At 51.9% G+C, this 24,077-nt stretch overlaps 2 protein-coding genes across 3 annotated transcripts in view; one reads left to right on the top strand and one right to left on the bottom strand.

Annotated features, from left to right (window-relative positions):
* The first annotated feature begins 12,929 nt into the window (after positions 1-12,929).
* The window catches only part of CNNM4 (cyclin and CBS domain divalent metal cation transport mediator 4), a 43,801-nt gene continuing 32,653 nt past the window's right edge, over positions 12,930-24,077 (top strand). The window contains exon 1 of one of the 2 annotated variants that reach the window (XM_012928565.3): positions 12,930-14,437. In XM_012928565.3, the coding sequence (XP_012784019.3) occupies positions 13,036-14,437 (1,402 nt within the window). In that variant the 5' untranslated portion in view covers positions 12,930-13,035. The remainder of the gene's footprint in view (positions 14,438-24,077) is intronic. The other variant, XM_058667580.1, reaches the window with a different exon arrangement.
* Positions 20,598-21,737, bottom strand: LOC105941533 (phosphoglycerate mutase 1). Its single transcript, XM_058667583.1, has one exon. It carries the CDS (start codon positions 21,719-21,721, stop codon positions 20,957-20,959), a length of 765 nt encoding a protein of 254 aa, XP_058523566.1. The 5' UTR covers positions 21,722-21,737; the 3' UTR covers positions 20,598-20,956.

Below are 24,077 nucleotides of genomic sequence, written 5' to 3'. Positions count from 1 at the left end.
TGGTTTACTCCCAGGTAGCCTAAACATCCGGTGCTGAGCTGATCTGAAGCCAGGAGCCAGCAGCTTCTTCTGGGTCTGCCACATAGGTGCAGGGTCCCAAGGCTTTGGGCTGTCCTCTACTTTTTCCCAGGCCACAAGCAGGGAGCTGGAAGGAAAACAGAGCATCCAGGATATAAACCAGTGCCCACATGGGATCCCAGTCATGCAAGGTGAGGACTTGAGCCACTAGGCTACAGCACCAGGCCCAGAATTCTGGGCTTTAAGAGAAGTTGTTGGGGCTGGAGGAGGGGTATGCGGCATAGCTAGTAAAGCTGCTGGCTATGACACCAGCATCCCATACGGACTCTGGTTCCTGTCCAGGCTGCACCACTTCTGATCCAGCTTCCTACTGATGACCTGCTGTGAGCAGCCCCACTTACAGGTTTCTGCAATGAAAGCTAAAGGCTTCTGCTAAGAGCCAGAGATGAGCTTGAAAGTGGCTCTCTCAAGTGCCAGTTAAGCCTTCAGATGATGGCAGCTTCAGTCTACACTGACTGTTTCTCAAGAAAGGCTCTAAATCAGAAACACCTGCAGAAACTAGGACTTAATACACATGGACTATCCTAAGCCACTGCTTTGGTTTTGGTGGTGTGATGGGGTGTTGGGCAGTTGATTCATTAGGTAACCACAGATGATGACCACACCTCACAAAGCCAAGTCGAGGGAAGGACCCTAAGGTAACATGAGAGCTCCTGCAAAAAAAAAAAAAAAACAGACTGTCACTTCATCCCTTGGTCAGACATGCAGTGAACTTGAAAGTTCTGCCACATGACTTTTGAAGTACATAGAGGAAGAGACCATAGTGAGATCTGGGGCACACAGAGGGGTTGGCAGTGGTATGGTCAAGTGCACCATGGGGTGGACTCACCTAAGAGGACTCAAGCCAAGCCAAGGGAACCCCAACAGCAAGGAGGCTTGACAAGGGCAGAGCTGAATCTCCACCTACAAGAAGGCAATACCCAGAGACAAGCCCCCTTGGTCAATCAACCATTGCTGCAGGAGCAGGGCTGACACAGGGAGACTCTCATCCCCACCTGACCCAAAGGTTAGACCTAGAAAGGGGCGGGAGGAGAATCTCAGTGCCAAACCCTGACTCCTCCACTTGGCACCTTGCCCACACATCCCTCCCCTATCCAAAAACAAACTGCAGCAGTCAGAGGGAGGAAAGAGACTGGCAGAAGTCATGCCCCAACTCCAGAACCCTGCCCTAGCAGAAACTGGTCCCCAAATCTGGAGAAGACTGACAAAGTGAGGATGCAGGTGATCTAAACCACCACGGGGACTGGCATTTGGCATAGTGGCTTAGATGCCACTTGGAATGCTCATGTGGCAAATCAGAGTACCTGGGTCTGTGTCCTGGCACTGCTTGTGAGTTCAGTTTCCTGCTAATGTGCACTCTGGGAGGTAGTAGGTGATGGCTTGTATCTTTGGGTTCCTTCCAGCCACACAAGAAATCCATGTTGAGTCTGGGGTTCTGCTGTTGGCCTGGCCCAGCCCTCGCTGCTGAATGCATTTGGGAAGTGAACCAGAGGATCGAAAATGTGTCTTACTGTCTTGTGTGTGTGTACGTTTGTGTGTCTCTCTGCCACTCAAGCAAACAAAAATAAGTCCAACAGTTTAAAAAATGAAACAAGATGGCTGTTTTTGATGGATTTGCCTGGGCTTTCTTCTCTTAAAATCAGACTGAAACTATGTGGATCCAAAACCTAAGAAAGGGAAAAGGAAAGTGCTCACTTCCATGGCCTATATACTAAAAGTGGAACAAAAGAGCAAGAGAAGGGAAATTTGACAGAAATTAATTCAAAAGCCTTGCCTGGAAAAGCAGTAAAATCGTGTCTCATTAGGGTGAGATTCATCAGGAAGCTGGATACAATTATTCTGTTTCTTTTTCTTTCTTCTTAAGATTTTTTTGATTGGAAAGGCAGATCAGATTTATGGAGAGAAGGAGAGGCAGATAGAAAGATGGAAGCATCCACTAGTTCACCCCTCAAGTGGCCACAACAGCCGGAGCTGAGCTGATTCGAAGCCAGGAGCCAGGAGCTTCTTCTGGGTCTCCCACATTGGTGCAGGGTCCCAAGGCTTTGGGCCGAACTTGACTGCTTTCCAAGGCCACAAGCAGGGAGCTGGATGGGAAGCGGAGTAGCCAGGATGTAAATTGGTGCCGATATGAGATCCTGGCACTTGTAAAGGTAAAGATTTAACCATTGAGCCATCACACTGGGCCCCAATTTTGTCTCTTTAACCCAAGTCCTTAGGACAGCATGACATAGGGGTTAGGAAAGATTGAAATCAAGATTGACTGGACAGGGTTAACGTGATCCTCTCTTTTCTGTACTAATATTTATTTATTTGAATGGCAGAGTAATGGAGGGAGGGAGGGAGGAGATCTTCCATCTACTTCACTCCATAAATACACAGAAAAACTGGGACAGGCTGAAGCCAGGAGACAGGGACTCCATCTGGGTCTCCTGTGTGGCTATAGAGGGACCCAAGGACTCGAGAGCCATTCTTTGGTGCTTCCTATTACATGAGCAGGAAGCAGAACAGCTGGGACTTGAACCCATACTCTGCTATAGGATACTGATTGTGTGTGTGTGTGTGTGTGTGTGTGTGTGTGTGTGTGTGTGTTTGAAAAGCAGAATTACAGACAGAAAGAGAGACACACAGAGGGACAGACAGAGAGCTCTTCTTTTGCTGGTTCATTCCCCAGATGGCCACAACACCTGCAGTGACTGCAACAGCTGAAGCTAGACCAATCTGAAACTTCAACTCTAGGAGCCTCCCACACGGGTGCAGGGTTCAAGGACTTGAGCCATCCTCTGCTGGTTTCCCAGGCTATAAGCAGGGAACAGGAGCAGAAATGGAGCAGCCAGAATACAAACTAGGGCCCATATGGCATGCCAGCAGTGCAAGCAGAGGCTTACCTTGCTTTGCCACAGCACCAGCTCTCATGAATTCTTAACATTTCCAAGTCTCCATTTGGAAAATGAGATTGATGGTGGTACCCCCACGCGGTGCTCTTACAAGGCTGAGGTGAAACTAGAAAGAGTACCACCATACTCACCCACCACCAGATAGAAAAATCTGCGGATGTTCAAGTTCCTTGTATAAACCTACCGTTTTCCTGTTGTATACTTTAAGTAATCGCTAGATTACACAGAACACCTAACACAACATATGCGCTCTAAAAATCATTGTTGTGCTGTGTGGTTTAGGCAGTCATGTCAAGAAAAGAGTCAGGCCCAGTGGCAGTGAGCCAGGCTACTGTTTGGGACGCCTGACTCTCATGCAGCAATGGTTGTTAGAGCCTGAGGAGTTGGATTCGTGCCACTCACAGGACAGGTCCACATGGAGTTCCTGGCTCCTGGCTTCAGCCTGGCCCTGCTCAGGCCACTGCCAACATTTTAGGAGAGAACTAGCTATGAGACTGGTTTTGCAGGGTAGCAAATTAAGTCACCGCCTGCAATGCCAACATCCCATATGAGCTCTGGTCCAAGTGCCAGCTACTGCACTTTCCATCCAACTCCTAGCTAATGCCCCAGAGAAGGAGTGGAAGATAGTTCAAATGCTTGGGACCCTGCCAACCACATGGGAGACCCAGATAAAGTTCCAGGATCCTGACTTTGGCCTGGCAAAAATATGATCATTGCAGCCATTTGGGGAGTGAACCAATAGATGGAAGATTTTTTTTCTCTCTCTCTCTGTCACTCCACCTTTCAAATGAATAAATTCCTAAAGAAAGGAAGGAAAGAAGAAAGAAAATAGTCTGCATGGCCTAGTGCAGTAGCCTAGTGGCTAAAGTCCTCACTTAGCCACACACTGGGATCCCATATGGGCGCCGGTTCTAATCCCGGCAGCTCCACTTCCCATCCAGCTCCCTGCTTGTGTCCTGGGAAAACAGTGGAGGACGGCACATGGCTTTGGAACCCTGTACCTGCGTGAGAGACCAGAAGAAGCTCCTGGCTCCTGGCTTCTGATCGGCTCAGCTCCAGCAGTTGCGGCCACTTGGGGAGTGAATCAGTGAATGGAATATCTTCCTCCCGGTTTTTCCTCTTCTCTGTATATCTGACTTTGCAATAAAAATAAATAAATCTTTATAAAAAATAGTCTGTAAAAGTTTAGTGCAGATACAAACTATTTTTCTGAATATTGTTGACCCATGGTTGGTGAATGTGCAGAAACAGAGGTCCACTTGTATTCCACTTGTTAGCAAGAAAGACATAGCAGAGGACACCTTGAGGTTTCCATAACCCTCAGTGTAAGCACCCTCTTCCCAGTACAAAAGCCCAAGTCAGCCTCCAGACTGACCATTTTTGGTTTCCTGCAATCAATTGCTGTAATTTGTCCGTGTCCAGTCAGCTGCCCATCTCCTCTAGAACCTCTGGACTAATGGCAAGTGGAAGTCTAGGTACAATTTTCCTTAGAAAGAGGAAGCTGGACAGGTGAGAGCAACACCTGACCTTGCCGATTTTGCCTTCACCTTGCAAAAGCTGTTAGTAATTCTTCCTTTTCTTGCTTAGGAAGAATTATACACCCCGTAATTCAAATTAGGGTAAAGTCTGTCTGTTTCTGACCCCTAATATTAAAGATAAAGGCTGTGGGGCTCAGTGAAATGTCTTGACTACTGAAGATGCTACAGGGACCTGGTGCCTTGGCAGTTGTTTGGAATAAACTCAGGATATCTGGGCCCTCGGGAATAAAGATCTCAGAGGCTGTGTGGATTTCTAGGAGATGTTGGGATATAGTCAGACTGGGGAGCAGGTGCACATGTGATTTATTGTCATTTGTGGATTAGGCCAACTACTGTGGATGTGGGGGCCATTGACCTAGAGAACATTCTCACACCTACCAGGCCTTGTGGGGTCGTCCAAGGGGCATTCCAGAGCAGCATCCACTCACCATGCTGCGACCTGTGTCGTTCAAACTCTGCATCAACTGAGGTCAGTTTAGTTGAATTAAAACCAAGTGTTTGTCTTTAAGAAGCAGAACAGAGGGCCCAGCGTGTTAGCCTAGTGGCTAAAGTCCTCTCCTTGCATGCACTGGGATCCTGCATGAGTGCCAGTTCAAATCCTGGCTGCTCCACTTCGATCCACCTCCCTGTTTGTGGCCTAGGAAAGCAGTAGAGGATGTCTCAGAGCCTTGGGACCCTGCATCCATGTGGGAGACCCAGAAGAGGCACTCCTGGCTCCTGGCTTTGTATCAGTTCAGCTCTAGGCATTGCAGCCATTTGGGGAGTGAACCAGTATACAGAGAATCTTTCTCTCTGTCTCTCCTTCTCTCTGCATATCTGCCTTTCCAATAAAAATTGACAAATCTTAAAAAAAAGAAGCAAAACAAAAATTATACAAAAGGTGTAAATAGAGTTGCAAGTGGCAGAGCTGCCACTTTGTATCTCAAGCCCCTGGCTCAGTGCTTTCCCCATACCTACCTACCCCTGGCCCTCAGCAGTGTTAGTCTTACCTTTTTTCAGGGAGGTCCAATTGCACAGCTGCGTACAGAATACTGAGCCCTCCAATGCACACATGTATATAACACAGATTGTGCCCTTTACAGGCTCTCTACCCAGTGGAAAGCAGCCTCTAGCCCAGAGGAGCGGAGATGAAATAGTTGAAGAGGACAGATGGTAGGTGAAAAAAAATACTTCACAGAAACACAATAGGAATACACATTTTCCTTTTTTTACTTTATACACTCTGAATTATATAAGCTTGTTGTACCAAATGTAGATAATTGAGCACTTGTAAGCTTTACTTATTTTAAAGGCAGAGTTAGAGAGAGAATGAAAGAGAGGGCAAGAGAAGATATCTTCCATTCTTGCATCTATTGGTTCACTCCCAAATGACCACAATGAACCAGCACCCATATATGATGTTGGAACTGCAGGTAGCAGTTCAACCCATTAGATTACAGTGCTGGCTCCCGAATACATCTTTTTTAAATTTTTATTATGTTGACAATGTATTCATTTTATTTGAAAGGCAGAGTTACAGAGAGAAGAGAGGCAGAGAAACATCTTTTTAAAAGATTTATTTATTTTTATTGGAAAGTTAGATACACAGAGAAGAGGAGAAACAAAGAGGAAGATCTTCCGTCTGCTGGTTCACTCCCCAAAAAGCTGTAACGGCCGGAGATGAGCCGATCCAAAGCCAGGAGCCAGGAACCTGCTCTGGGTCTCCCATGCAGGTGCAGGGTCCCAAGGCTTTGCACCATCCTCAACTGCCCTCCCAGGCGACATGCAGGGAACTGGATGGGAATCGGGGAGGCTAAGACACGAAATGCCACCCATATGGGATCCTGGCATGTGCTAGGTGAGTACTTTAGCTATTAGGCTACCGCGCTGGGCAGAGAGAGATCATCCATCCATTGTTTCATTCCCCAAATGTCCACAACAGCTGGAGCTGGGCCATTCCCAAGGCGAGTAGCTACTGGGTCTCCCACATGGGTATGGGAACACAAGCCATTGGGTCATCTATTACTGCTTTCACAGGCCATTAGCAGGGAACTGTATCAGAAGTGGAGAAGCCAGGATACAGATTGGTATCCAAATGGAACACTGATGCCCCATGCTGATACTTAGCCTACTAGGCCAGCCTCCAAAAATAAATCTTTAAAATAAAACAAAATACAGCCAGTGCCATGGCATAGCAAGTGAAGCTACCACCTGCAGTGTCAGCATCCCATATAGGCACCAGTTTGAATTCCAGATGCTCCACTTCTGACCCTCCTCCCTACTAATGCACCTGGGAAAGCAGTAGAGGATTGTACAAGTACTTGGACCCCTGAACTTACGTGGGAGACCGGAAACAACCTCAGGTTTTCTGGGCCTGACCCAGCTCCAACCATTGCAGCTATTTGAAAAGTGAACCAGCAGATGGAAGATTTCTCTCTCTCTCTCTCTCTCTGCAGCTCTGCCTTTCCAACAAATAATAATGTGGGATATCAGTGTTCCAAGTGATGACTTAACCAGCTGCACTACAACACTGGCCTGTTAGCACTTTTAAAAGGCCAACAAAAAAACATAAAAATACATGGATGAATAGATGAATGAAATGTTATGTAAAAATTAGCCTGTGAGAAGAAAACTGACGTTTATTTATTTTAAAGATTCATTTATTTGGAAAACAGAATTACACAGAGAGGCTGGGCTGGGTGCAAGTCAGAAGCTTCATCATGACATCCCATGCGGATGCAGAGGCCCACGTACTTGGGCCATCTTCTGCTACTTTCCCAGGAGCATTAGCAGGGATCTGGACCAGAAGAGAAGCAGCCAGGACTCGAACTGTCTTAACCTGGCTGCACCACAATGCTTATGAAGGGAGTAGCGCTCTCACCCACTGGCTCAATGACTGCTTTCCATATAGCTGGAAAGGCCGCTTGACCTCTATGCTAAACGTGCAGAACCAAAGGCCCCAGTACCCTTGCTAGCAAGGGAGAGGGCCCTTGATACCTAAAGCCTTTTTCCATTTGCCAGCTCAGAAAAGGGTCAGAAACTGGGGACAGTGACTCTAAGCACAAGCACAATTTTCTCCAGCCTTTGTAAATGTTCAGTAATTGCCGTTTTGCTCTGTGTTGTTTCCAAGTGCTGAATCAGTATCTCTTATACAAGAGTCCCTGTGATCATTACACACTGAATACACGTATCAGTTCCTTACATTTTTTTGTAGCCCACAAATACATATAATTAAAATAATTATAATAAAAAAATTCTTGTGGTTGGCATTGTAGTGTGGTGCATAAAACCACTGCCGCTGATGCCAACATCCCATGTGGGCTCCTATTTGAATCCTGGCTGGCTGTTCCACTTCCCATACAACTCCCTGCTAATGTACTGAGGAAGGCAGTGGAAGGTGGCCCAAGTATTTGGTCCTTGCACCCACACAGGAGATTGGGATGAAGGGGAGATACAGAGAAGGTCTTCTATGTGCTGATTCACTCCCCAAGTGGCCATAACAGCCAGAGATGGGCTGATCTGAAACCAGGAGCTAGGAGCTTCTTCTGGGTCTCCCACATGGGTGCAGGGTCCCAAAGACTTGGGCCATCTTCTGCCGCTTTCCCAGCCTGCAGCAGGGAGCTGAATCAGAAGTCAAACAGCCTAGACAGAACCAGCTCCCTTTTGGGATGTTAGCACCACGGGGCAGATTAGCCTCTTGCGTAACCTTGCTGGCCCCTCAACTGTTTTAAATCTCTAAAAATTTAAATGAAAAACTTGTTTTTAGGGGGCAAGATAACCTCCCTGCACTGCCACCCATCCATACGAGGGCTGTTTCAAGTCATGTCTGCTCCACTTGTGATCCGGCCCCAGGCATTTAGCAGCGGAATCGTTGGGAGCCCACTGCAGACCCTGCATCTCCTATCACCGGCTCCACTTCCAGTTCAAGCTTCCTGCTGTTGTGCACCTTTGGTAGTAGCAGTGATGATGCAAGCACTTGGGACTCTGCTACTCATATGAAAAATACAGATTGAGTTCTGTTTCCTGGCTTCAGTCTGGCCCAGCCTCTGCTGGTGGAGTTAGGGGAGGAGTGAGCCAGCAAGCAGATGGGTCAGCCCTGTCTGTCTCCTAGTCTCTATCTCTCTGCCTTCCACATAAAATTTTAAAAATGTGGGGTTCAGTGCAATGGCTCAGTGGCTAGTCCTCTCCTTGCACGCGCTAGGATCCTGTATGAGCGCCGGTTCTGGTCCCAGCTGCCCCACTTCCCATTCAGCTCCCTGCTTGTGGCCTGGGAAAGCAGTTGAGGATGGCTCAAAGCCTTGGGACCCTGCACCCAAATGGGAGACCCAGAAGAAGTTCCTGGCTCTTGATTTTGGATCAGCTCAGCTCTGGCTGTTGTGGCCATTTGGGCAGCGGACAGAAGATGTTTCTCTCTGTCTCTCCTTCTTTCTGTAACTCTGCCTTTCCAACAAAAATAAATAAATATTTGTTTAAAAAAAAACAAATAAAATAAAACGTAAAATCAATCAATAAATAGTTCAATCAATTAAACTAAATCAATTCAATAAATTAAAATAGTTAAGAGGTAGGTAGGTCTGTGTATTTTTGGGGGGCAGCCTGATGCGGTTGCCTGCCTTGGGGAAACGTGGGGCTGTGGGGGTGGGTCAATCCTGGGGTCCACAGTGCTGGGAGGGGGCCTGGCCCAGCAGGGACTTCTGTGGCAAGGGAAGACTTTGCTGTGATGGAGAGTGAGGGGCTTCCCTCCCTCCCTGGATTCCTGCCTTTTCAGCCTGTATCCCTCTGCTTTGAAATGCATCCAAGTTCATTTCACCCGATTCACTTCCACCCAGGGCTCCTTTCCTCCTGCCCAGAGAGGTCCAAGGTTCCCCACAGGGTCTTGCTTGGTTCCTTCATCCTCTGACCTTGTTCTTTCTCCGTATAAAAGGCAAGGGAAAGAGCAAGAAGGCCGTGGCCACAGCTGGGTGGAGACACACGGAGCCGAGGAAGTGGCTGAAAGGTCTCTGAAAACCCTGGCCACACCTTTTCCATCATCATCATCATCATCACAGTCACTGAGTACGTTGACTGGGCTCTTACCCGGGGCCAGGCCCCTGTGAATTATTTACCATGCATGCAAGAAACATCCCGGAGGCTGCCCAGGTTTCACAGGCAGCCAACAGCCAAGCGGTCCCCTCCTTCCTCCTGCCGCATGCCTTTAGAGATGTACTTGGCAAGCCTAAGGTGGATCCTCCTAATCTGCTTCCTCGTTCACACAACCCTGTGCCCCCAGCCCTGACATGCAACCCCCTCCCAGAGGCACAGGAACCTCTTAACCTGTGTCTCACATACAAGCCCCAACACCCTTCCACCTGGGGCCTCTTGTCCCTACCTGCTAGAATAACCCTCACTGGAGACTGAGCCAAGGCACCTTCCAGTTAGCTCATCTGTTCCCCTGCAAAGGAGAAAGAGCTTTTTGCTTGTTTATTTGCTTCTGCCATTCTCCTGGCACACACAAGCACCAGGGCTTCCCACAACTCTGCGGGAGAGGTGTGCCCTGGGGCAGATGTTGAAAGGTAAGAACGGGTTAAATGCCATTTCCAGGGAGGCAAGCAGACAGAGCCTGAACTTGGCCTCTAGCCTGGAACCCCAGCACTGCCTCCAACACTTCTTATATTAGATTGTCTCATATCTAGTCCTGTCCCCCAGACCCCCAAAGATGGCAGGCCCTGGAGCACAAAGAGGCATTTCACATTTCATCTCTCCCTCTACCTCTTTCAAAAAATATTTATTTATTAATTTTTAATAGACATTTTTAAAAAGTTTTATTTATTTTTATTGGAAAGTCAGATATACAAAGAGGAAGAGAGACAGAGAGGAAGATCTTTCATCCACTGATTGACTCTCCAAGTGACCACAATGGCCAGAGTTGAGCTGATCCTATGCCTGGAGCCAGGAGCTTCTTCCAGGTCTCCCATGCGGGTGCAGGGTCCCAGGGCTTTGGGCCATCCTCGACTGCTTTCCCAGGCTACAGGCAAAGAGTTAGATGGAAAGTGGAGCAGCCCAGACACAAACTGGCACACATGTGATCCTGGCATGTACAAGGCCAGGATTTAGCCTCCGAGTCATTATGCCATACCCTTTGCCTTGCTCTCTTTTTAAAGATTTATTTTGATTTGAAGTCCGAGTTACACTGAGAGAGGATGAGACAGAGATCTTCCTTCTGCTGGTTCATTTCCCCAATGGCCACAACAACCAGAGCTTGGTCAGGCCAAAGCCAGGAGTCTGGAATATTCTCTGGGTCTTTCACATGGGTACAGGGAACCAAGCACTTGTGCCATCCCCTGCTGCTTTTCTAGGCACATTAGCAAGGAGTTGAATCAGAAGTGGAGCGGCCAGGGCCTGAGCTGGTGCCCATAGGGGAGTAATGCCAGTACTGAAGGCAGCGACTTTATCTGTTATGCCACAAAGCCAGCTCCCATTTCATATCTTTATTGAAGCTGCCCTATTCGCGTAAATCATGATGTGACTATTCTCCTGGATGGGTGTAATGAACTTAACTGTAACTGAGATAGCTTTGCCTTTTGATTGCTGGTTTTTCCTACTAGCTCCTCTTCACTGATCCCGCTTTTACCCCAAGTAGCCTTTTTTCCCCTTTCTTTTGTTGGCTTCTGCGGCTAGGCTCGGCGTGTACCTATGGAACTTCTGAGAGCAGACAGCCTGAAAAGGGCAGGATAAAAATAGCCAGTTTAGTCGATAACAGAATGGGAAAGTGTTGAAGTCTGGAGAGCGAAGGCCCCGTACGGGAAAGAGGCAAGGTGGCCAGGCGGCATACATCTTCCTGACAGTGGGGCTGGCTTTGCGTGGCAGTGCAGGTGGTTGGTAGTGACAGGGAGGGCACAATGCCCTGCAGGGGTTCTGTTTTGGCCGGTGCCTATCCCAAGGCTGGCCTACTGGACATTCTGCAGAATGTGGAATGAGCCACCTCCTTCAGGCTGGCTGGTTTGCAGAACCCTCTGCCACCACGCCTCCTCCAGCACTTGCTGTTTTTGTTGTTCAGGCTCTTTCTGGCAGGTATTGATCGTTGCTTTTCCTGGCACCCAGCGCACCAAAATTACAAATCATCACATGGGGCTGTTGCAGAGAGACAGACACACACCTCACTGGGTCCCTCCCCGGGCTGGGGAACACTTGCTCGCAGACCCCAGCAGTCACCATCATAGCTGCTGTTCTTGGCACACCTCTGCAACGATTGTACCTGGGCGTGCCTGCCTCCTTCCCAATCCACACACCCGGATGCTTGACGCTCCCTTCATAGTTGCTGATTGACACTGAGGCAGGACTGTCCAAGAGGGCAGTCAGCTCATTTCCACAGGCAGCTGCCCAGGCTAGCCAGTCACCGTGATCTGGGACTCGGGGTTTGGTCCCCAGAAGGGCAGGCAGTGGAGCTACAGCTATGACATTGCCTGGACACTCCCAGAGCTGTCCTGCCCTGACCCCTCAGTAACTGTATTACAGGTGAAGAAAGTCGCTTGAGATCCCAATCTGAACCGAACCGGACAGTGCCTCGGCTCAATCTCAGCATCAGTAGGGACGGGGATAATACTTGCTCCCTCTTAGGGTCGTGGGAGGAGATGAATATTAGCAGTGGTTTCCTGGTTTCTTGGTTATTTTGTGTCAACTGCACTGCCTCAGGGGCTTTGGCCAGTTCAGAGCCTTGAATGTGCGCCGGAGGTACAGGTGCTGTATCGAGGCTAGTGCCTAAAAATGGAGATGATAGGAGATAAGCCGTGACCTGGCGCCTCTTGAACCGTAGTTCCCCAAATCTGCTGGTTCTAACGGGCAGCCACTGGCCAGCGTCGGCGTGAGGCTGGGAATGGGGGTAGAGGGACTTCATTCTGGCTTTGGGATAAGGTCAGCAAAACCTCCAGCAGTGGAGGGGGGCCTCGAAAGTCTCCCGGGGGAGAGGGACAGGCTGCAATCCCACGTCGAGTCCTGCAGTTCCCTTTTTCTAAATCAGGAAATGCATTCCTTCCCCGCACCCTCCTTCGTGCCAATTTAGGGCCACAGGGTCCGCCCCACCCCAAACCCACCCTCCACCCCGAACCGAGCTGTAGACTGCTGGGAGCCGAGCACGCGCGGCGGGAAGTGCGACCGCGCGGGCCCCGGGGGCGACAAGCTGAGGGAAAGGCGGCGAGGGGCTCCAGGGGCGGAAGGGCGTGCAAGGGCGCGAAGGCGGAAGGAGGGGCGCACGGCCGCCCCGCAGCTCCTGCGCTCCCCTCGCCGCTCCACCTTAAGCACCAGGACCCCCTTAAGGGCCGGAGCCCGAACCGCGCGCTCGCGGAGGCGGGACCTCGCATGCAAATAAGGGGCGTGGGCCCGCGGGCGGGGCCGGCGGGGCGTGGCCTGCGGGCGGGGCGGGGCCGGCGGGGCGCTGACCTGACGTCAGTCCCGCGGCCCGAGCAGTTGGCTCGGCGGCGGCGGAGCGGCAGGAGCGGCGGCGCCGAGCGGGGCCGCGCGGGGCGGCGGGGCGCGGGCGGCGGCGGCGGCGGCGGCAGAGCCGGAGCAACATGGCGCCGGTGGGTGGGGGCGGGCACCCGGGCGGCGGGCCGGCCCGAGGGCGCCTCCTCCTGGCGGCGCTGGCGCTGCCGGTGCTGCTGTGGGCGCGGGGGGCCCGGGGCCAGGGCACCCCGCCGCGGGGCACGATCCTGGGCATGAGGCTGGCGAGCTGCAACAAGTCGTGTGGGATGGACGAGAACGGTATCATCTTCGTGTCCGAGGGCAGCACGGTGAACCTGCGGCTGTATGGACAGAGCCTGGGTGAAGTCTCCAGCAACCTGATCTCCTTCACCGAGGTGGACAACGCCGAGGCCGCCCGCAACTCCACCAACTGCCTGGAGCTCACCAAGGACCTGGTGGTCCAGAAGCTGGTCAACGTGAGCCGCGGGAACACGTCCGGGATGCTCGTGGTGCTCACCAAGTTCCTGCGGCGCAGCGAGAACATGAAGCTGTACGCGCTGTGCACCCGGGCCCATGCCGGGGAACCCTGGGTCAAGTGGACTGACAAGGACTCACTGCTGTTTATGGTGGAGGAGACCGGGAGGCTCCTGCCCCTCTGGCTGCACATCTTACTCATCACGGTGCTGCTGGTGCTGTCGGGGATCTTTTCGGGCCTCAACCTGGGCCTCATGGCCCTGGACCCCATGGAACTGCGCATTGTGCAGAACTGTGGCACTGACAAGGAGAAGCGCTACGCCCGCAAGATCGAGCCCATCCGGCGCAAAGGCAACTACCTGCTGTGCTCGCTGCTCCTGGGCAACGTCCTGGTCAACACCTCCCTCACCATCCTCCTGGACAACCTCATCGGCTCAGGCCTCATGGCGGTGGCCTCTTCCACCATCGGCATCGTCATCTTTGGCGAGATCTTACCTCAGGCCCTGTGCTCCCGGCATGGGCTGGCCGTGGGCGCCAACACCATCATCCTCACCAAATGCTTCATGTTCCTCACCTTCCCCCTCAGCTTCCCCATCAGCAAGCTCCTGGACTTCTTCCTGGGCCAGGAGATCCGCACGGTCTACAACCGGGAGAAGCTGATGGAGATGTTGAAGGTGACGGAACCCTACAACGACCTGGTCAAGGAAGAGCTCAACATGATCCAGGGGGCCCTGGAGCTGCGCACCAAGACGGTGGAGGACATCATGACGCAACTCCAGGACTGCTTCATGATCCGCAGCGATGCCATCCTGGACTTCAACACCATGTCCGAGATCATGGAGAGCGGCTACACCCGCATCCCCGTGTATGAGGATGAGCAGTCCAACATCGTCGACATCCTGTACGTCAAGGACCTGGCCTTCGTGGACCCCGACGACTGTACCCCCCTCAAGACCATCACCCGCTTCTATAACCACCCGGTGCACTTTGTCTTCCACGACACCAAGCTGGATGCCATGCTGGAGGAGTTCAAGAAGGGTAAGGACCGCCGGGCACCTCCTCCGTGATGCCCCCCGGCTTCGGCTGTTTCATTGTCTGTCCACTGTAGTGTCCCTCTGCTGTTAGAGTCATCTCTGTATCCCACCCCCTCCCCACATACACACCCTGAGAGGAATGGTGATTGCAGTGCTGTCTGCTGTCTGCCAGGTACTGTGCTTTGTGCTTTGGATGAATCAGAACTGAATTAAGACACGCTTGCTTGCTTGGAGGAGTAGAGTGAGGCCTCGGGGAGCTATTGAAGCAGAACAGAATAAGGCAAGTGCCCGCAAAGGGGCCAGCACCAGGACGATAGAGGTGTAGAGGGTGGGGTGGGGTAGACTGGGGGCAGTGGGGAAACCATCCCAAGGGAAGGGCAGCCTAGAGTGATGGAGTGGCCTGGCACTTGAGGCAGAGACCCCTCCCACCCTACCCCCAGCCCCACAGCTAGCCCTGGCGTGGCCCCTGGCCCCTGGCCCTGGGGTGGAGAAGCTGAGGGTGCTCTGGGGTCCATAGCAAGTGGTCTGTTGGTGGGTGGACTGGTGATGTCATGGGGGTGGGAAGGCTAGGGACTTGCGTGGACGCTGAGTTTGTTCCGAGCCCAGAGCTGTGGCAGAAGGGATGATGTCACTGGGACAGCCAGCGCAGGGAAGCAGAGCTGGGAGGTCTCTCCTCGGCTCCCTGCACACATCGCCAAGGAACGCTTTCCACTATTCAGCAGAAGCGGGCCGATTAAGCTTTGGTTATTGTTCTGTCTTTGCCAGGCGCCAAACATAAGCTTGCCTGCTGTGGGTGTCCTGGAGTTTCAGCCGGCCTCGCATGGCCTGGTGGTAGGTTTTTTTTCTTCCCTCACATGGGTTTTTGGCCAGTTCTCAAGTAGTTAGCAAGGCGCTGGGAGAGGTTACTCACCAGCCACACAGCTCAAGGCACACTCCCCTTTCCCTACTTCCCACAGAAGTTTCCTCCCACCCCTGCCGCTCAGAAGTCCTGGGAATGGCCGTAAACAAACCAATTACCCAGGCCAAAACCCCCTGCTCGGCATAGTGAGTGGGAGGCAGAGAAGGAAGATATTCAGAAATGAATGGGGTAGCTTGTGATCAGTGTGCAGACTTGGCCTCTGAGAAGTAGGTCTGCCACTGTTTCTTTTCCCCAGGAGCAGAGTTACTGGCCCAGCTATCTGTCAGTCAGGCAGGCAGTTTTAGGGACTGGGATTCCCTGCTGAACTGCATTTGAGGGCAAGCTGACAGTCATCTCTAGAGCAGAGCATGGAAGGCAGCTTGGAGTGGTCCAGGGTGGAAGGGACTGGCTTTGCCAGGTGTGATCTGAGAAGATGCCCATGGGACAAGGTGAGGATGCTCAGGTGGCAGCTTCCGTTTCTGCCGGGTGCCTCTTGACCTGCGAGCTGAGGCCCACACGGGGCAGCCTCCCAGCCCGAAGAACTGGAGGGATGTGGGTAGCTGGTGGTGACGGCAGAGCCATCCGTGGGAGCCGTGAGAGTCAGTGCCCTACTGCCAGTAGCCATAGGAGGCCCTGAAGGCCACGCTGCGAGTTGGGAACCTGTAGTCACTGGATCCGCTGTTGATACATCCAACACTACCTCCTCATCTCAGTGCAGCGGAGATCTGGATCCAGCCAGTAGAATCCAGGGCCCGTCTAGCCCCTATCAGAAGGGATAAAGCCTGGGGCGTGGGAGTTTCCCCGGGTCTTGGCTGGTCCATCTTTTGTAGTCTGCCTGGTGGAGAAATGCACTTTCCTTAGGCGGGGTAAATAGAGCTGATATCACCTGGCCCCGTGCACCACTGAGCTGACCTCCCCAGATGCAGCACAGAGGCCTAGAGCCTGAGACCAAGCCCTCTGAGGAGGTGCTGGTAGTGTCTGGTCAAAGCAGGCACAGCCTGCCCCGGTGGTGCTCCACTGCCCCACATGAACAGGCTCTAGGGTCTTTAGGCTGTCACTTCCTGCTTCCCCAGGGTTGGGGGTGGTTGATGAGGGCAGGTGGTCTCAGTCTTGGCCACACTCCCCAGCTCGGCTCACCCCAGATCTTTTCATCTGTTATCCACCTTTGTATTAGTCCTGAGGCTGCCCAGGTGGGGCACACACCTCCCATGCCTCTCTGTAGCTTCAGAGGTTTTTTTCTTTCCTGGCCTGGTGTTTGGAAGGCTTCTTTTCCTAGGCTCGGGAAAACCAGTGAGTAGGGTCAGCATAGCCAGCGTGGTTAGCAGCACCCGTGTAAGAGCTGAGTGACTCCTCCAGCCCTGTGTCCTCTGAGGAGTCTCCCGGAACTTCTGCCCTGCCCTGCCCTGCCTTGCCCTGCCCCTCCTCCACGGGGAAAGGACCAGGTCTTTTTGCCTGGGGTTGCCAATGTCATGGATCACCCTTTTAGCTTCCCTCTCACCAGTGTTATCAGCTCCTTTGGGAACCATTCCTGATCAGCATTTTGATTAATTAATTAATTAATTAACTTTTATTTGAAAGTGTGTTTTTTTTTAACTGAGCAAAGGAGGAGACAGAAAGATCTTGCATCCACTAGTTCACTCCCTAAATGGCCAGAGGCCAGAGCTGAGTTGATCCTAATGAGCCAGGATCTTCCTCCAGGCCTCCTACGCAGGTGCAGGGTCCCAGGGCTTTGGGCCATCCTCTACTGCTTTCCCAGGCCATGAGCAGGGAGCTGGGTGGAAAGTGGAATAGCCAGGACATGAATTGGTGCCTGTATGGGATGCTGGTGCTTACAGGCAGAGGATTACCCAGCATTTTCAAGGATCTAGTGCCAAGTGCAGTGATGAGTCTTCTATAAAGGGAGAGAAAATGAGCCAGTGACTCTGGCAAACCTCTTTGCTGTGTGTTCTTGGACACACTGAGATGCTCCCCATCCCAGGGGGCCTTTGCCCTGCCTCTTCCCTCAGCTGGAATGTTCCACCCCAGAAATCAGCAGGACCCACCTTCTTTTCTCCTGAAAGCCACACCCTCGTCCCACCCTGACCTTGCTCAGTGCCCTTAACCCGGCCCTGTTTTTTCTTTCTCTCTCCTGGCACAGCCCACTGTCTCCCATCTGCGTGTTACTGAGTTACTATGTTGTCACTGTTTCTCTCCTCCCACAAAGTGATGGGCTGTTTACTTCTGCCTCTCTAGACAGCTCTAGCCCTCAGGGCCGTTGTTGTGGCAAAATGAGACCCACGTAGCAGGGTCACTGACTGAAGAAATTAAGGCAGGAACGACTGCTACCACTGGCTTGGGGAATTAGCCCTGCTCTAGAAGGGTTGGCATTTGGAGGACCTGGTGAGGGATGCAGAGGAGTGGATGCTATGCAGTTGTCAGGGACTGAGTGTTGCCTGCTGTGCCAGAGTTGGGGCGGGGGAGCTCTTGCTAGGACTTGGGCATGGTCTTCTCTGGCCTGGGAACCTTGAACATGGTACACGATTTCCCCTGCTACGTGCCTCCGGAAGCGGTCTTTGGTTACCTGGAATTTGTACACCCACCGCTCATTAAAGTTGAGTCACCAGTGCACTTCTGTGCTCTTAGAATCAGACCTGGGAGTCACTGACCCTGGAGCTCAGGCGCAGGGTGTGAGAGCTGGCCCGCAGTTGGCCTTAGACATTCAGGGAAGTGCAGGCCGCATGCAAGAAGAAAAGCCCTGTGGAAGTGAGGTGCTGCTGGAACGAGACCCTGGAATGGGCGAGACATCCCAGCCTGTCAGGCTACCCAGAAGCTCCTGGGATTTGAACCTTGGCCCTCAAACCTCGCCTAGAACTGTTTGTATTACTGGGTGTTGTTGTTAGATGGGTTTGTCCTCCACAGCCTGGAATCCTAGAACAAAGGTGCCCCGGGCCACTCCCAGCCCAGTATCCCTCTTGCCTTCTTGGCCGATGCTCTCCCTTTGACCCCAAAGCGAATCCATGAATGAATTCTCCCTGTGGAGGTTGTGAACAGGGGTGCTCTGACCCCACTTTGCGCCTGCCTCCTCAGCTCTTGCCTGTGCCCAACAACCACCCCCAGCCCAACCCCATCTTTCCCAGGGCATTTTTGCCCCTCCCAGGCATGTCACTTGTTTTTAGCCATCTTATCATTCCCCACCCAATGGCTAACCTTCCAGACCACTGACTGTGCAGAGGTGCTTGTAAACTGCACTCTGACCCAATAGGTGACCATGAACTTGGCACTATAAGTGAACTGGGGAGTCATTTTATAGGAAAAGGAAAAAATCCCAGAAATATATTCATTAATCATCTCCCCCATATTTACGTATGTGCCACACGGGGTTTTATTTTTCTTACTAATTAACTTTACTCCCAAAACAAACTTTGTAAAGTTGAGGAAAACAAAACAAAAAACAAAACTAAAAGCACACTGCCTAATTTTGGCTTTCCCTTTTGGTTCCTTTCCTCCGACACACATTCATTAATTTACCCCTGCCTCGCCACCTCTACCTGTCTGCTTGTGCAGTCATTTGTTAGGCAGACATGGAACTTTTTGCCATGTAGGTGTCAGACAGTGCGTTTGCTCTGGGAAGTACGGACGGGTGAATCAGCTCAGTTCGCACACACTTCACAGCCCAACAGGGAGACAGACGCATAACAAGACTTGTCCACTCTCTCCCGGATAAGGCACCATGGGACTCAGGGAAGAGGAAGGCTTGGCCCATGAGGCACTGGTGACGTCAGGATGGCAGCTGTGCTCCGTAATCATTCCAGAGATGTGGGAGTCAAGACCTTGGAAGTAGTTGTGCGCATCTGAGGTTTCCAGCATGCGCTTTGGGTTGACGATGGTGCCAATTAACTACAGTAAGGAGAGGGTGATGAGGAGGCCGTTCGGTGAGGGCTGGACTTCATTGGATCTGAAATGTGGCCTCAGAGCCTGAATTTCCAACAGGCTGTCAGGTGGTGATGAGGGTCCTGGACCAGCTTCTAGAGAACTTAGGCAAGTGAGCGGGTATGACCAGCCACATGAGGCTTGCCCAGGGAGGCCACGACCACACTGAATGGTGTAGGAGTCAGATGAGAACAGACAGAGCATGAGCAATAACAGGGACAGGGCTGGGGAATGACCACCGGAAAAGGCTGACTGGCATGGGACGCAGTGAGTCCCAGCTGCACTGCCTTCCATCTAGCACCCTGCTAATGCTCCTGGGAAGGCAGCGGAAGATGGCCCAAATGCTTGGAACCCTGCCGTCCACGTGGGAGACATGAATGAAATTCCAGGTTCCTAGCTTGGGCCTGCTTGAAGATTGACAAGACCTGGCCAAGGGGGCCATTTGGGGAATGAACCAACAGGTGGAAGATCTGCCTGCCTGCCTGTCTCTCTTTTGTTAAGCCTTTCAAGTAAAGGAATAAATCTTAAGCAAAAATCCAGGGGCATTGCATGGTACCTGGGAGCCTCCCTAGAGAAGGCTGAAGGTCAAGCACACCTGAGGGATGGGACAGTTTAGCCATGGGGTGATTAATGAGCTGTAGGCCAGCTTTACAGCTGGTCCCCATCAGCTCCACTTGGAAACAGTCTCCAGTTGGCAGTTTGATCTCCAGAAGCTGCCCCGGGAGCAGGCATTAGCTGAGAGTGACAGAGGCTCCAGCTGACAAAGGGCTGGCTGAGTTCTTTCTTACATTATCTCTCGTGTGTGGTGCCTACAGCGAGGGAACATGGGCTCTCCAGCAGGCTGGGTCATGCCAGCCTGGAGCAGCTGTGCCTCTTCTCTTGCTGGCACCTCACGGCCTATGGGCTGCCTCCCACCAAGGAGCCAGAAGCAAGTGTAGTCTCACCAATGCATGTATATTTCTCTTCCCAGTGCTCCAGTCTCCATACTAGAAGGCAGCGCTGTTGCACACAGGCAAGAACTTGGCAAGAGCTTCTTAGTCCTGGTGGTTACTTTTCTTTTTTTTTTTTTTTTTTTTTTTTGGCTTTTGTTTAGTACCAGGTTTATTTGTGTGCATATACACCCACTTTTTTATTGTTAAAAGTAAATGCATCACATTGTTTCTGGCTTGACCCCAACCTTCTGGAGCCAGCTCCTCTTAGGTCAGGGAGGAAGTGGTGGGGTTTGTTTTGTGATCACCAGGTGGGTTCCTTCACCTTCCACTGGAATGGTTAAAGCCCCCGTGCTCCTGAGGTGAGGCAGCCACCTGCCTGTGGAAGGGCATGGGGCCAGCTCCTGGGAACACAGCAGCCCCTCCTGCTCTCCTCATTGGCCAGCGCTTAGCGTGGCTCCACCCTTTTCCTACTCCAACAGGCCCTTAGGAAGTAGTGCACTCACATAGGGGCCTTTAGATCTCTCAACTGCAGGGACAGGGGGCCCCTCCCTCTGCTTGCACAGGAGCCCCCATGGTTGCTGTCCTGACTAGATACTGTGAAGGGAGTGGTGCAGGAGACAGAATGACTAAGAGGAAAGCAGGGGCCACCAGTCCCCACCTGCAGCTACAACCTAAGGTGCCTACAGATGTGGTCAGTGTGACATGTGTAGGGGACGGGTGCAGAGGAATGGAAGGGGGCAGGCAGGCAGGGAGGTCCCAGGGAGAGTGGTCTGCCTGCTTGCCTTCACTTCTTGGCCTTGCCCTGGGCAGCCACAGCCTCCATAGCTTTACGCACGGTCTCTTCATCCCCCAGGAACTGCATGGGCTTGATGGGCTTCAGGTTCTTGTCCAGTTCATAGACAATGGGGATCCCGGTGGGCAGGTTCAGCTCCATGATAGCCTCTTCAGAGAGACCCTCCAAATGCTTGACAATGCCCCGAAGGCTGTTGCCGTGGGCTGCGATCAGAACCCGTTTGCCCTCCTTGATCTGGGGCACGATCTCTTCGTTCCAAAAGGGCAGGGCTCTGGCGATGGTGTCCTTCAGGCTCTCACAGGAAGGCAGCTGATCTTCAGTGAGGTCTGCATATCTGCGATCCTTGCTGATGTTGCTGTAGAAGGGGTGGTCAGGCTCCATGGGTGGTGGGGGGACATCATAGGAACGCCTCCAGATCTTAACCTGGGCCTCACCATGCTTGGCAGCAGTTTCTGCTTTGTTGAGGCCAGTCAGACCGCCATAGTGCCGCTCATTGAGGCGCCAAGTCCTCACAACGGGCAGCCACATCTGGTCAATGGCATCTAGCACGGTCCAGAGGGTCCGAATGGCTCTTTTCTGCACCGAGGTGAAGCAGATGTCAAATTCATAGCCAGCATCTCGCAGGGCCTGCCCGCCGCGCTTCGCCTCCTCGTGACCCGCGGGGCTCAGGTCGGCGTCGTACCAGCCGCTGAAGCGGTTCTCCAGGTTCCAGGCGCTCTCGCCGTGCCGGATCAGGACCAACTTGTAGGCGGCCATGGCGGCGACTGGAAGAAGATGCCCTGGTGGTTACTTTTCAAGTCTTGCATTTTTCAATAAGGAAACTTGGCTCCAGTGGTTTCCTGCACACCTCTGGTCAGGCTGGGGAGCGTTCAACAGATGTTCCACCTTGAAGATTGACAAGAGTGTGGGAATGCAGCAGCACAGGGGAGATGGGTTGGGGAAGCAGAGACACTCCGAATGAGAGGATCATTCAGCTGGTCACCATGGCGGGACAGCTAGACGTAGCGTTTCCCACTTCAGTCCCTGCTGCTCCACAGGGAGAGACAGCAGCATGTGCCATCAGTGCTTGGTGCCAACACTGTGTCAGATTGCGTCAACCCATTGGTGACTGTGTCCCAGCCTTCCTCCAGCGGTTTGCAGGTCCAAATCACTGTGTACCTTCTTCTCTCTGTCCCCCTGTTCCCATACTGGTGTTGTTCCTAGGGATGAGCGGGCTGATTGATGGCCAAGGCATCTCCTTGTAGAATGGGGAAGCCCGGCCTCTGAGGGCTCTGGCCTTCCCCATCTCCTGGAGGTCAGGGGTCAAGAGGGTGTTGGTCACTGTCCAAGTGTAGTTCCTGAAAAACTGCGTGGCCAGAGAGAGAGAGTATGAAAGGGAAGCACAGGCTAGACAGTGCCTCACTGTTTGCTGACTGACTTCAGCATGGCCTTCTCTTGTCCCTGCCCACAGGGAGGCCAGGCTGCCTTGCCTCAGCAGGGTTAGTTCCCTCCTAGCCATCCTGTGATCTTAGGGAGTCTTTGAATTGCCAGTGGAGCTTGCAGCAGGGCCCCAGCTGGCCCCAGGCTAAGAGGACAGGGTGCACAGGACAGCGTCCATCCTGGCGCTGTTCTCTGAGTCCCTGTGTCTGTCTTGGAGTGTGGCCGCCCTACCTGTCCTGTGCCCCGTTGTCGCTGTCCCGCAGCGATGAACTTGGTGCACGGAGCCGATAATAACACGCATGGACCCTGACTGATGGTCAAAGCCGAAGTTTATTAGTGGCATCAGACTTTATACACTGAGGGTCATATAGGAAAAGGGTGGAGGTATTGAGCTTAGCAACAAAACCCCTGAACTGTTTCTGTACTCTTGTTTGGAACTCCTTTTGTCTTGTATATTCCACCAAGTGTTCTCATACACATGCTGTCCACTCAACTGTTCTTATACAAATGATATCCAATCAGGTATACAAAAGGTAGCCATTCGGTTGTTCTCATGCAGATATTATCCAATCAGCTGTAATCCTGTGCTATCCTGTGCTCCCTGACCTTCTAGGGTCACATTGTCCTGCTACACCCCTAAGTGTGCCAGGACATCCTGTAAGAAGCTAAGGAGCTGTGGAATATTTTGTGAAGTTCTGGATTCTGCTTCTGTTTTTTTGTTTTGTTTTGTTTTTTAAGATTTATTTATTTTTATTGGGAAAGCAGATATATAGAGAGAAGGAGATACAGAGAGAAAGATCTTCCATCCACTGGTTCACTCCCCAAGTGGCCACAATGGCCAGAGTTGAGCCAATCCAAAGTCAGGAGCCAGGAGCTTGCTCTGGGTCTACCATGCGGGTGCAGGGTCCCAAGGCTTTGGGCCATCCTTGACTGCTTTCCCAGGCCACAAGCAGGGAGCTGGATGGGAAATGGAGCAGTGAGGACATGAACCGGCACCTGTTTGGGATCCTGGTGCATGCAAGGCAGGGACTTTAGCCACTAGGCTATTGCGTCAGGCCCTCTGCTTCTGTTCTTGCTCTAATTATTGGGTGGTCATTTTTTAAATTAATGTTTATTTATTATTTATTTTTTTGCCTAGCCATAGAAGAGATGTATGTCACTGTTACAATTTTTAGAAAACATGCAAATATCTAAAGAAAACCAAACCCACAATGAACCTGTGATCAGCAAAAGCAATTAGAGTATTTTGCTACATTGGGATAAATTTTTGAGAAATTGAGTATCACTGTCTTAGTTGCATTTTTGGGGGGGTTGGTTTTATTTATTTTGTATCTGAAAGACAAAATTACAAAGAAAGAAGCTGGATCTGGGTTGATGTGAAGGTAGGAGCTTTTTCTGGGTCTTTCACATGAGTGCAGGGGCCCAAGTACTTGGACCATCCTCTGCTGTTTTCCCAGGCTAGTAGCAGGGAGCTGAATCAGAAGTGGAGCAGCCAAGACACAAACGGTGCCCATATGAGATGCAGGTGCCATGGGTGGAGACTTAGCCTGCTATGCCACAGCACCAGCCCCACTGATTGAGTTTTTAAAAGTTGTAACAAGCAACAGGATCAAGGTCATTATCGTTTTCCAACCATTCTGTCTCCCGTGAGCCCTTGCACTGCATTTCCGTGTGGGAAATTGCATATCCGGCT

The sequence above is a fragment of the Ochotona princeps genome, chromosome 8 (assembly GCF_030435755.1).
Source record: "Ochotona princeps isolate mOchPri1 chromosome 8, mOchPri1.hap1, whole genome shotgun sequence".
Lineage (NCBI taxonomy): Eukaryota > Metazoa > Chordata > Mammalia > Lagomorpha > Ochotonidae > Ochotona > Ochotona princeps.
Note: the sequence above shows the minus strand (reverse complement) of the source record. Positions and strands in the feature narration are given on the sequence as shown.